The sequence below is a fragment of the Leptosomus discolor genome, chromosome 18 (assembly GCF_034619465.1).
Source record: "Leptosomus discolor isolate bLepDis1 chromosome 18, bLepDis1.hap2, whole genome shotgun sequence".
In the NCBI taxonomy this organism is placed as follows: Eukaryota; Metazoa; Chordata; class Aves; order Leptosomiformes; family Leptosomidae; genus Leptosomus; species Leptosomus discolor.
Window position 1 is genome coordinate 6890416 of NC_141408.1, and position 13773 is coordinate 6904188.

The 13773-nt window shown below is 43.0% G+C and overlaps 1 protein-coding gene across 1 annotated transcript in view; it reads left to right on the top strand.

The window, feature by feature from the left end:
• The window catches only part of GALNT17 (polypeptide N-acetylgalactosaminyltransferase 17), a 207772-nt gene that overhangs the window by 44209 nt on the left and 149790 nt on the right, over positions 1-13773 (top strand). Inside the window, exon 2 of the mRNA XM_086475200.1 lies at positions 11415-11598. Coding sequence (XP_086331326.1) covers positions 11415-11598 — 184 coding nt within the window. The remainder of the gene's footprint in view (positions 1-11414; positions 11599-13773) is intronic.

The window sequence follows — 13773 nt, forward strand, 5'->3', positions numbered from 1 at the left end:
AGTAGCTTAATGAGCAGAATTGGGGGTAGCCCAGGGAGGGATAATATGGATCAAAGGGCCTCTGTAGAGAAACCTGGAAGCATGCTAAGGACCCATCTGAAAAGTGGTAGTTCTCAGGGTACAGTCCCACATTTTGTCCACTGATTGCCAACTTTTTGGCGTATTGTCTCAGTGACGTGGTACTCTGCTTGCGGCCGTGAGTTGAAAATACCACCTATGCTTGCCTCCTTTGCTCGGTCTTCAGAATTGGGAACTAGGGAAGGAGGGACCTCCTTCGTTGGCCTCGTCAACCTCTGTGAGGTTTTATAGCTGGACCTGGTACAGCGGTTTGGTGACCGTCGCCAGTTTTCTGCCCTGTCCTATTCCATGGCTCCCAGTGGCTCTGCAGAGGAGATGCGTCGTGCTGACACAGTTTGCATGCTGAACATGTGACCTATCACGTAACCATAAAGCCTAAACCAGAGTAGCCAGCTCTGTGTTTATAATGTCTGTGTGGTATTTCTTCCTTTCCTTTCTTACTAAATGGCAACTTTTTTTCCCTGCTTTCCAACAGGCTAATCTATAGAGAGAGGAAATGTTTTACAAAAAGAAAAACAAGAACATGCATTGAAAGAAACCACAAACACTAACAGCTTGTTGTAGAAACACGATCTGAAAAGAACAGATTCCTTCTGAAAATAAAAGTGCAAAATATTATTTTTAACCTTTGAATGGTGTTTAAAAAATGTTGGCTTGTGGTTTTGTGGGTTCTGTTATCTTCCTATTTCCATACTTGTTCCTGTGGCTCTGTTCCAGTTCCCAGGGGTAGTCCCATCCTGCTGCAGGTGTAACTCTAGTCATGGTTTGTCTAGGGGCAAGATGGATTTAACAAATTCTTGTTTCCCCACCTTTGGCTGCGGGGTCCTATGCTAGCACTGAAGATCAGCATCTCTGTAGTGTGCCCAAGCAGCAGCTCTGCCTGGATGCAAAAGGGTTGTGATGGGGGTGGGAATGGACTGCATTATTCAAAAGAAGTTAAATTTTACGGTGGAGCATAAAAGCAGCAATGCAGGGTCAAACAAAAGGTTCAACTGGCCCTGGGTTTATGATAGTGACTGGAGGTGAATAGTTTGCAGAATGGCTGCACAAATCACTGCATTGGCACAAATGAGAGAGGTGGCGTTTTGTTGCTGAGGGCAGAAGAGTGGGAACTTCTTAAACTGCCTATACTAAAGAAGGTATTATAATGAGCAATGGTGTCCTAATTTTCCTTTGTGCTTTCTGATGCTTGGGTTTGGTCTCAAAATAAATGAGGAGACCTTAGTCAAGAATCACAGAATCATAGAATGGTTTAGATTGGAAGTGACCTTTAAGGATCGTCTAGTTCCACTAGTTGCTTAACGCCTTATCCAGCCTGACCTTGAACACTTCCAGTGATGGAGCATCTATAACTTCCCAGGGCAAAAGAGCTGCTCTTGCCATCTGTGCTGCTCCTGCCCTCTTTGAGCAGGTCTCACACGTAGGCATGTGTCCTGCTGTACTGATTTCCAGGCAGCTCAAATAGGAAAAGCAAGATAGCTTGTACTTGCTTGTATTGCAATCTACCTTCTGAAAATAAATCTGTAGACAATCGCTTAATTCATCACCCAAACGGGCTCACGGCTGACCAGCATAAATATGCAAGATTGCTTTTGCCCTTGGCCTTTCTCATTCAAGCTCCTGTGTCCCAAGCTTGCTGGTAGGCACAGAGTCAGTCGGTGTGTATGGGAATGGCTTGAGTGCTTCAGCGAAGTCCATCAAGTGCAGAGCTAGCAGTTAGGTGTTCGCTGAATCGATACCATTAGGTGCATGGACCAGGGACCTTGTCTTTCTTTTGAATGGTGACGCACCCTAGATTGATCTTTGAAGTTACTGGAATGGTATAAGATTTTTAATGTGAAGTCCTGCCATGGTTTGTGTTATATTGCATTGGTAGGCTACTAATACAGACTCCTCTTATCATACTTCATCAGTTTTTAGATAGCTCTATGTTAACTCATAGCAGGTGTATTGCTGGACAAAGCTTTTAGTGTTGCTCTTTAACCTCGCTGATGTCAATGTGAAGAGAAGCTGTGATATCTTGCTCCTGTACAGAGCATTCACCTCTCACAGAGCATCTGTAGTAGCAGTTGTGTGCCCAGAGTCCCCCTTTTGTCCTGGAGCTTCAGCAGGTAACTCCCAGGTTTATGTGTGCTAGTGGAGCAACCAGCGCTGCTCCCATGGTACTAGTCTGCTCTTAAGAGGGGAAAAAAAGGCAAAACAGGCCAGGAGGGAGGAGCCGGTGGAGCATTTTGTCTGCAGCCATTTGAGTCACCAACAGTGGAGATAAAGGGTCCTCAAAATAAATTACACCCAGATTGCTGATGCTAGAGTGTCTTACCGAGAAGGTGGTTTTAAGCCGTGCGAATGCAGTTGTATTGCCTCTGGATCAAGCTGTGTGTCCCAGGTTGCTGTGCTGTGCTGGGGGAGACTTGCTGTGCTCATCTGTCCTCTCTCTCGTTAGGTCTCATTACTTGTATCTGGTCATGTTGGGTGCTCTTATGGATTTTTCCCCTGCCCTCTCTGAGAGTATTCTTTGCTATCTCATTGCTACCTGGGCATGAGAGTTCTCTGTGATGGTTTATGCCAGTTAAAAATAACAGTGAGAAGATTGCTTTAGACTGTTCTAAACACTTCATGGAAACATGTTGCTGTGTGTTGGTGGGGAAATGATCGTGCCTGTGTCCCAGTAAGATTGAATCCTTGAAAGCAGGCCTTAGGCAGGGCTTAATAAAGTGAGCTCTCTGGAATTCTTCAACATCTTGAATGTGGATGCAGTGTGCTGGAGTCAGCTGTATTACTAAATGATCTTAGTGGTGTTTTTGACCCTGTTTTTCCTTTATTATACATCGTGATCTACTTTTTGCCTTTTTTTTCCCCTCTTCTCTCCAGTAAATAACACAGATATTTCCAGAATATGATGGTCCCATATGTTAGTCAGAGGTATAAATTTCTATTTGTGTCATAATGTGCAACTGAGATTGCTACAACACATTTGTTTCTTTGCCTTTTCTGCAAATACACTTCATCCATCCCCCCCCTCACAGATCCAAGTCTGTTCTCTGGAATTGCGAGTCAGCTGCTGGTGCTGCATATGTCACTCCATTACTTGGCAACTGCCTCAAATATATCAATGCCTTGCCTGCAAAATATATATCCTTTCTTACAACGCATGTGTCTTGCACCTGCTGATGTAATGATGTGGCTTATTACAGCATAATTCATCCCCAAAAGCACTGTGAACTGCATACCTGCCGCGGGAGTCCCTTTTCCTACAGCTGATACAGGGATGCTTTGGGGTGCGACCACCAGCTGCTGAACACTGTGCGCAGTGGGGCCCGAGGTGGAGGTGGGAAGAGCTGTACGGGAAAGCCATATCCACTGAGGGCAGCAGGGTGTAATTGGTCACTTAGGGGCAAACCTGTGACAACCGTGACTTGAATTTTCCATTTGAATGGGGGAGCTCCCAGCAGCAGGGCATCTCCTGGGGTGGTTATGTCAGTACACGCTTGGGAGCAGCATTGCTTTATTTAAATTGCCAGGAATGCTTCACGTGTTTCTGGGGCTTTCCCTGGGATATAAATCACCTTCAGTCTTGTCTTTTGTATCTGAACAAGGTATCTATGCATAAGACTCCCATCGAAGCACTGCCTGTTCTCCCTGCTGAGCTGTGAAGAGCTTTTCCTAGCCTATGGTTTCCTGAATCTGAGCTGGTTCTGTTGCCAAGTCCTGACTTTTTTTCAACAAGTTATTTTAAAAATGTGAAGCAGAATGATAGGCACTAATATCTTCAGACTTTCAGGGAGCATAGATCTCAGTCTAAGCTCTTCTTCTAGTCCCAGGTTTTAGAATGAACTAAATCATTCCTCTGAACTAAACAGCCTCAGCCAGTTGAAGGGTTTCTGTTATTTTGTGCCTGAGGCGAATCTTGATCAGGAAATTATCATTTGGAACCAGAACTTGGTAGTGTAATGGCCTAAACAGGGTGAGACTAGCTTTGAAATTCTCCTGATGACTATATTCTCCTTGCAACAGGGCTGATCCTCCCTCTGGCTCTGAAGGTAATTTTGCTGTGTTTCCATTTCCATATAGATAAGAAAACTTCAATTTTGACTATGTGTATGTATGTATGTATATACATATATATGTGTATAAATTCATAGTTATCTTGAAACATTTCAAACAAGACTTCAAACTGGATGCGGGTGGACTGTGCTCTCTTCTCCCGTCCTTTTCATAGAGTACAAGGTAAGAAGAAACCTTGATGTTGTCTGTCCCCATAATGATGTAAGTGCAACTGTGCTTAAATCATTCTTGGTACAGATGTTAATCTGATCTGTCCTTAAATATATTTAGTAATGAGGAGCTGTGCCTGTCCTGGGCAGCCTGGTTTGGTCCTTGCCTGTCTGGGCTGTGGGAAAATGTGTGTGGTCCTCGCACACTCACTTGTCACAATTACTTAAGTGAAATCTTAATGGTCTGTTGGACAAATTCATTTTAGTGAGAATTATTAAAATAATTTTACATACAGAGGAGTTTTTTAGAGATTAAATATGTTGGATTTCAGGTAAAATACACTATTTTCAGTTTGCCTATGTCTGGCTAAAATCTCTGCTTGTCAAGCATGGGCCCAGCAGCGTTCATCTGCTGCTTTCTTTGAGTTCACATTTGTCATTCAGCACAAAGCCAGAGGTTTGAAATTTTCTTGAAACCACCTTTTGCCAGTCATAATGTTCATGTTTATCTCTGTGGTAAGCCAACAAATAATTTGCATGACAAAGGACGCCAAACAGCTCTGTTGGATCCTTGCAGCTGAAGATGTTCAGGTAAAAGACAGCTTACAGGAAAAGTCCTGTCCAAATGGAAGGTGATAGCATTGATCCTTTAGCAAGGGGGATTTGTCAGAAGCCTGCTGTGGCATCTGATTTGGGGGATATACTGGCTTTTGATAAGTGGTCAGCCCTCGGAAAAGCGTAAGTAGCATGTACACTGAATAAAATTGAATAGGGTTCAGCGGAATACTGTTTTTTTCCACTGAACTCTACTGTTTAAGCTCATTTGTAAAATTTGTATTGTGTCTGTTTTGGGGGGTTTGGGTGGTCGTGTTTTGTTTGGTTCTCTGCTCCCGCCACCGAAAGTGATCTCTTTATCTTCTGATCCCTTTACTTCCCTTTACTATTACTTCTGGTTTCCTTTGCAAGGGTGTAAGGATGCTGCGGGGAGGCAGCAAGAGCAAAGGAAGCTGACAGAGCCTGTTGTATTTGGTACTCTCTAGACAATTTGCGTAGCCCTATAGCAGCGCACGGTTGCATGTTACGTAGGTGTAACCTACAGTCGGAGGAACTTGCGTTATTTAGTCTAGTAGACAAAAGGTCTGAGCAAAGACTGGGTAAAAATTGTGTAAAAATTGCTGCAGGGAGAAAAGGCAAAATCCCAGGTCTCAGGTTCCACCAAAGCTACAAGGGAAAATTGGTGCCTGTTAGTCTGCCAATTACCCTTAGCGTTAATGAGTCCTCCCTTTAATAGTCTGTATTTGCAGTGATCAGCAGGACAACGCTAAAAACTTCAGCAGTTTTCCATAATTTCTTGCATTACCTATGACATTGTGTCCTTTGTTACCTATTCTAATTTCTCATAAAATACCCCTAATAGCTTATCTGTTGTATCCTCTTTTTCCATCTTCACTGGGAGGTCACGCAGAGGCAGTATCTGCAGTGTAACGCAGTGCACGTATTAGGCCACTTACCTCATCGGTCTTGCTTTTTTTCCTCTGAGTCAGAAATTTCTTGTTGGGCTTAAAATCTCTGGCTGAAGTGAGGCCAGAAGCACACGTCCCTAGGAGAGCTATTTGGGCTGGAAGATCCATGGTGCTTAGCTTAATAAGAGCTGTACTTTCCAAAGACATCTACTTTAATTTTCCTTTTATGCTTCCCTTATTTTTCAGTACCATTTCAGTATTATTTCTTTCTTCTTGTGAAGGAGGGCTTCCAGTTCCTCTTTTCTATGGGAACGTGCCTTTCAGTCTGAGCTGTACATACTCTGTAACTTGTGCAGCAGGATGACATCAACAAATAAGGATGCAAAAAAATTTGCTTTCCCAGAAATCTTTCCTGTATTATTTCCTCCTGTTCTTTTCCCTCCTCCACCCCAAGTCTTAATGCTCAGGAACTCTGTTTCTCAGAAATACCTTTCAGTGGCAGGTACTCTTCCCTCTTCCCTAGCCTTCTTAATGAAAGAAATTTCCTTGGCTAAGGTTTGTATCTGTAGGGTTAACGTTTTCCTTTGTCTAGGCTGACATGTAGCAACACGCTTTTGCAACACACCCCGTGCCTGGGGAGCCTGTTTGGCTGGGTGCTTTATAAATGAAGGCTGTGTACCACGTTATATTGTATTTTACTAAAGGTTTTCTCTATGTTAGAAAACTCCTGTCTCCTTATGAAATATACTGCCAGTTTAAGGAGAGAATAATGTATTTACTATAACTGTACTCAGTCTAGGAATAATTTTGCTGTAGAGATTAAATTTTTATATCATCTTAAAGAAAACCAACTCTTTGTCAGTCCCCAGGGGATCTGATGTCTGGCTGTTTCAGCAGGAGTGGCTCAGAATCTTAGCAGCTCTAAGTGGTGTTGTTGCTTTTTTTTTCCTTCTATTCCTGCAATATAAGAGCAGTATACTCCTTTTGCCCTGAAGTTCATATGTTTTAGGAGATTTTGAAAAAAAAAAAAAAAAAAAATCTTAGTTTTATTTCTAAGGTACTTGTTGGGTGAATATGGCTTAAGGATGAGTGAAGCTCACAACTATTCATATATCTGGTCTAGATTGAACATCTAATCTTTATGCAGGCCATTACCATCCATGAGCTTGCAAAATTCACTAGGAAGTGAATCCGCTCCAAAGATCAAGCTTTTTTGGTGGGGGATTAGTGCTGTTTATCACTACAGATAGGCTTGAGCAGGCATCAGGAGAGACTTTTTGGCAGCGGTTCAGCACTTCTCCTTGGTGCCTGCCCAGAATGATAAAGGATTTGGTCTGTGACTTGGGAACAGTTCTGATTTTCTAGTTTTTAGATCTGTTCTTCAAGGAAATAAGCTGTCGGGATCATGCTTTTGCTCTCTGTCGTTCATTGTATGTCTCTGTGTAACTTCTGGCACTTCCAGGCCAATTTCAAGCAGGTTTGGCAAAGGATTGGACCTTTTCAAAGTGTGAAGGTGCTACAAGCACGTGCTAGTGAGAGGCCACAGCAGAAGACTGTGCTGGAAACCAGCCCTGGATGGTTGTGTGGGGAACAACTGGCTTCAGAGGCGATGTCCTCTTTCTACTCCTGCGTCGCCAGAGGCACTTAATCATTCATTTTCAGTGTTACACTGTTCAAACCCATATGAGAGATTGCTTGTCTTTTAAGACCCAAACGGTGCTTCCATGCAGGCTTGTGAAGGGCAAACCAAAAGTGGAAGAAAGTGTACGTGCTACCTCCAGAAACCTGCAGCCTATAGCTGTTGGCTTCTGACGTGGGCCAGGGCCCCACTGCAGCGATGGTGGTGTAAACAGGGACTGAAAAAGGCAGAGATGGGTGATCAGGTGAGATGGGTGGGAGGAAGGGGGAGCAAAGAGAGAAGACACAGTTGCACATAGGAGTCCTCTCGAGAAGGTGGGCTGCTGGGCTCACTCTTCGTTAGGCTTGGGAGCTGTCTCTCTGTACCAAAATGTGGGTTAATGCATAGCCCAGGGAGCTCCCTGCTGAGAAGGAGCCTTCCCTGGGTTCCAGCCCAGGTGAATGAACCACACAAGCTGGGCTAAGAATAATTTCTGAAGTTATAGCAAAAACTTGCAGAAATGTGCCCTCCTTTGTGCAGCCCTAAAATGGCGCTAATAAAAGTGAATGAATGAATGGATTGGCTGGTTCTGCTGTAACCATTTGTTTTCAGTCCTGCCTCTCTTGAGGCATCTTTTCAGCCAGTTGGAAGCAAATTTCTTCCTCTTCTGTTTGGACATGAATTATCATTTTTGCCAAATATTACTTGAATCTTGTTTCGAAGTGCCGTACACTGAAGTGACATCCCAGCTACACAGATGAACCCTTCTGACAGCCTGAACTGGAGGATGAAATGTTTAACCAGCACAGAGACAGACACTGAGATCCTCCCTGTCACATCACACCTGGGAATATTCATCTTTGTGACTATCCCTGCAGGTGTGTTTGCTATCCTAGGTGGCGTTGAAAGAGAGGATGATGGTCTCATGATAGTACCCTGCCCAACACATATGGATTGATCACCTTAATTGATTCCTTTGGTTAAATTATGGGAATTTATCTCTGCTTACTGAGACAGGGTTTATAGTAGTAGAAGGACTGAGAAGTTCGTATGCAGAAATAAAGGAATGTACTTAGTGAGGAGAGAGAAATGTGTGCTGGGGGGGGTGGTGTGTATGTCTAGCTGTCATGAATATGGTATTGGAATAAAGCAGTTAGTGGCGTTATAAGCTCGTCACTCAAAGCTGCTGGATATAAAGTCATGTCTTGGCATTTCTGTGGTGCCTCTGCAGCCAACAGAGAGGCGTCATTTTGCCAGGACCTTCGTTTTGCCTTGTCACAGCAGAGCTTGCTACCTTGGGACAGCTGAGGGCATGGGGGCACAGATGGGTCTATGTTGGCTCTGCCCATGTATTGACTGTATTTTGGGAGAGATGGAGTGTGCGCCGTCCCTTGTGTATCTTTATTCTGTAATAAAACCACAGATGGGCAAGTATGGAAGGTGTCCTTGTGCTGTCCAGCAGCTCCCTCCCTGTTCTTCTCAGTCTGGTGGATGAGACCAAAGGTTTGGCTGCAGAGTACACACAGCCTGCAATTTTGGTGCAGCCAGATGGATTCCTTGGCAAAGATATCCTTGCTCCAGGCATCTCCTCCTGCTGCTAATACCAGCTCAGGACGACCAGGCTGAGGAACGTGGAAAAGGCTGGTACGGCTAGTTCCTGTGGTTGTTGGTATTTTGAACACCAAGAGGTAGATTCCTCACCTCTAATTTCAGATACTTTTACCAAGATGCTGTAGTTGCAGACTGATTCAGGTCTTGTGGTAGATGAATTATTCTTGGAGGGATGAGTCTTTCCCTGTTGACTTGAAGTGCAGAGCTGTGGATGAAGTGCTGCGTTGGGTGTTTGAGTTAATTGTAATCTGTGGATAATAACCCAAGCTTGTGGTTTTTTTAAACCTGCTTTAAAAAGAGCAAGGTCTGTGATGGTAGTGGTTCTGATATCCCACGGGGTGGGAACCCCAGGTTCCACTGCCCAGCGCCAAGGCCCTCTGTTCAGAGAGGCTCTGCCAGCCCTAACCCTTCTCAGAAAGTTCCCACTTCTCTTCAGCCTCTCTTACCGATGTCTAGATGAAAAACACTGATAGCAGAAGCACTGGGGAATTGAGAAATGTGATTAAAAAAAAAAAAAAAAAGAAAAGCAAAATCCAGCTTTAAAAGCAAACTGGTAGATCCCAGGATACCTATAGTAGAAGTATGAGCACGCTGTGTACTGTGGGAGGACTTCATAGCTCTGTGTTACAGACTTTCAGGCCAAGAACTAGCACTGATAGTAAGAATTTTTTATGGATTTTGGTGGAAATATTTCATGGGGAAGATGAAGGAATTAAAATTATAAACTGAGTTTCTGTTAGAATGTGTCTTATAGTGGTAAAACCCTCAGCTGATGAACTGAAGAAGCTGTTTTGTCTTTTTGGTGTAACAAGAAGCATGATCTAGGGTAACTTAAGGAAATTTGTGCATCTACACGTGCACTGTTACTGAATAGAATGGTCTGATTTTGATAAAAAATAAGATATTTTGAGAAGAATTTTCTCTTGGTGAGAATATTTTATTTAAAATACTCTTTTAATTCTATTGGAGTCTGTGTCTGAAATGAAATTGGTATCTCTTCTCTTTGTAAGCAAGCTGAATGGTGTGCCTCCAGCCATTTGGGTTAGGAAGTTCACGCAGGCCAGAAAGCTTCACCTTTCCTGGCTTTCTTGCCTTAACTCCTCTGGCTGTTGCTGAGCCTAGAGATGGGAAAAGGCAGCTTGGATATCTAATCCATCCCCATGTCGCAGCCAGCTGCTCCTTGCAGTTGATTTGTTATTATTGTCCTCAGATAAAATCTAATCAAGCCCAGTGCAGTCAGAGGGACTCCATCAACTCTCAGAAGCTCCCTAGCAGGGAAGGCTGTTTAGAGGTTCCTTGTCAGAAGGAATATTATTATTATTATTATCATCATCATTATTTATTATTATTATTTCTATTGAAGTGCTTCAAACTGTGATTTACATTGATAGATTATTTTCTTACTGCCTGACAATACTGATTTTTGAGGGAAAAAAGTGTTTATATCTGTGTTGCAGATGGAGAGGCAGAGCGTTTTGTCCAGGGCAATAGGAATCCGTGGTAGGTTTGGGAGCTGGACGATGCTCATCATGAAGCCCTGTGCATAACCTCGAGGTTATTGTCCCTTCAAAAGCATTAGTGGTGATGACAGTCTGTTCTGCTGTCAAAGTCAGGGCTGTGCCATTAAAATAGAGGAGAATATACCCTGGTGCCTTTATTTTAAAAACAAACAAACAAAACCTCAAACAAACCAACAAAATGGAATCATCTATCAGGTTTTTTTGTTTGTTTCTGACAAAAAGAAGAGCGTAAGTCTCTGCTAATGAAAAATATTAAAATTCCAGGTGTCCTTTGTAATAAATAATAACATGAGCGTGAACTTGGCTTCCCACAATCACCGCCAAATCATCAATACAGCTCTTTTTTTGTGCAGCTTGTTTTGAACTTTGCCTATTTCCTTCAGCTATGCAGATATAAATAAATATTTCCACTTGATAAAGGTCTGAGAATGCTATACTTTAAAAGATAAGAAAGCTTTGAGGGGAAATTGTTTTTAAATCCGTAACATTTGTATGCTGTTCGCTGTTCATACTGAGCAAAAATTCATTCAGTTGGCAGTTAACCAACCCTATTTTATTCTTGTTCTGTGTTCAACCTATCCTTCTCCTGGGGACATCTAACCTCATGTGTAATTACCTCTCTGAGAGTGGGAAGGAGGCCTAAATAACCTTCCTAACAACTAAATAAAGGCATAGATCCCTGGAACAGGTTATCTGTTGGATGCTGTTGGCAGAGCTATTGGGAACAGTGTGCCTGAGCCATTTCAAGACTTGAGTCATTTTTATTCTAGCATTGGGCCGAAGAACTAGAATTTGAAATGTTTTCAGAAAACCCAAGCAAAACACCCTGGATATTGAAATTATGTTTCTTTGATAGCTTGGAAATGACAGTGATGAATTTAACAGTGATGGTGGCTTTTTTTCTCTCGAGGTCTGTCCAAGTCACTTGGTCTCATTGAAGGCTATGGTGGACGTGGTAAAGGTGGGCTTCCAGCCACCCTGTCCCCTGAGGAGGAGGAGAAAGCAAAGGGACCACATGAGAAATACGGCTACAACTCCTACCTCAGTGAGAAAATTTCACTGGATCGTTCCATACCAGATTATCGTCCAACCAAGTAAGTACCAGTTGCTCCACGAAGGGTTGCACGTGTTTAGGTATCTTCTGAGAGCCAGGAGTGATGGTTGCTTTCATAGTCTTGTGTGATACTGTTCACTCTTTCCTGCTTACAGTGCTCAGAGCCATGCCTCAGTAGTGAGCAACCAGTGTAGTTTGGCTGAAACTGAGATAGTTCATGAAAATGATTTATCAGGGTTAAAGAACGAATTTCTTCCCATGCTTTGTCTCTCTCTCTCTCTCGTTCTTTTTGTGTTCCTAAAGCGATACGTTATTTTGGGTGGTAGTAATGCAATCAGAAGCTCACATCTGCTTTCGTCAGCAAAGGGCTGTTCACTGTTCCCTATTGGCCTTTGATGTTTATTACCCTGTATATGTGTGCAAAGACTCTCCCTTTCTCCTCCCTTGTCAGCTCCTTCATGTCCCTGCAAGACCTCCAGGGCTGTCTCTGGCTGCCCTCGCACTCCTCCCAGCGCAGTCCTCCTCCTGGGACACTGCTGTGGGACCTCTGTTGGTCTTTAAGCAGCCCAGACAGGTTGCTGCGAGGGAGGGGGCAGAAGTGCTTTAGCCCTTTGCCACTGCAGTGGCAGGAGGAAGGCGTGAGAAAGGGCTTAAATATCAGTCAGAAGGAGTGACACCCTTTGAAGGGAGCCCAATGGATTGAGTAGCAATATCCTTTCTCTACTATTTTTCCAGACTGACCTTTTAAGATGATGGTGATGATGATGTTTACCTGCTAAGCACCGTAGAAGAATAGACTTTAAATGAGATGGCAAATCATTTTGTTAAGAGTATGAGAAGAGACATGCTGTGAGTTTATCTTTATGAAAGTTAATTTTAGATATGGATAGCAGAGTGTTCCTCAAAATAGGAAAGCGTCGATTTGTCAGGCCTGGAGTGAAATCCCTGATAAAAAAGAGCTGAGGGAGATTTAGATTCTGAAAGATACATGTCCGATGCCTCTGTCGTTAGGACAGTGACAAAGCCATTGCTTGGCATCTGCAAACCATTGAAAATCATGCAGCAAGGGGATGCAGCTACATGTCTCCAGCATACTGGCAAATTGTTAAGGTTGTGAGAGCATGAAGAGCTTTTGTTCCTTCACTTCTCTGCATGCTGCATGAATTTCAAGCAGCCACTCAGAGTTTCCAAGGCTGTCAACTACTGACAACAGAAATATTTGGATGAGTTTTCAAAGGAACGGAGGCCCAGCCTCCAATTCTGCTGGCACGGTTAGTCTGGGCAAAATGAATCGCAGGTACAAATTGCACCTTGGGCTATATGATATGCAAATCCCACTACAATGACAAATCCTTGAAGTGAGACCTTCTCTAGCAGTTACCTGAGTCTGAGCTTCTTATTTTCATTTCTCATCCAGAACCCTGACTTCTAGCAGAGCCAGCATTACTTTGTGGGAATTAATTTGAAAAGTAATGTTTTTTCAGATCTTGGGGGGAAGAGGAGGATTAATTCTGACATTTTTAGGTTTGCATTGTATTCTTTCTCAGTGCCACTATCTGTCATTTCATGGGGAGGGTGGTGGAGAGGACAGAGCAGACACGGCAATTTGTTAAAAATGCATCATTTTGGAGCTGGGCTAATACTTTGGAGAGAATTTGTGGGTACAGACTGCAGCTGCATAACTTGGTGTCTTTTATCTACGTAAGAACTTCAGGAGTGTGTTTTGCTTATTGGGATTTGGTTTTTTGGGTTTTTTTTTAGGGATCAGTTGTCTTGGTATTGTAAGAGAGCAGTTCGTCTAGTAATGAAATAGGCTTGAGTTTGCTGGAGGATTCGAAAAGTTTCAGCTTTTTCTGTATCTATATAAGATCCATTCGCCGTTTTGTGCATGCAATTTTATGGCTGATTTTATGAAGGGTTTAGTACAAACCATTTAAGTCAAGTATTCTGGTCTCTGATTAAAATAGATTCAAGTCAAAGGAAATTAGCCTAAATGGTTTTGAAATTGCGGCATTAGTGGGTAAAACTGTTGAAAACCCTCCAGCTGATAAGCATTACAAAGCATCTATTAGTTTTAAACATAATAGTGAAGCCTGTTTGGTTCAGCTGAAGGCTGTTCAGTGTCCGGAATGCCGATGGACTCGGACTGTTCTAGCAGCGGCTGTTGCTCATGTGATCTTTCCTTTTACTTTTATCTTTTTCTTTTAAAAAAAGA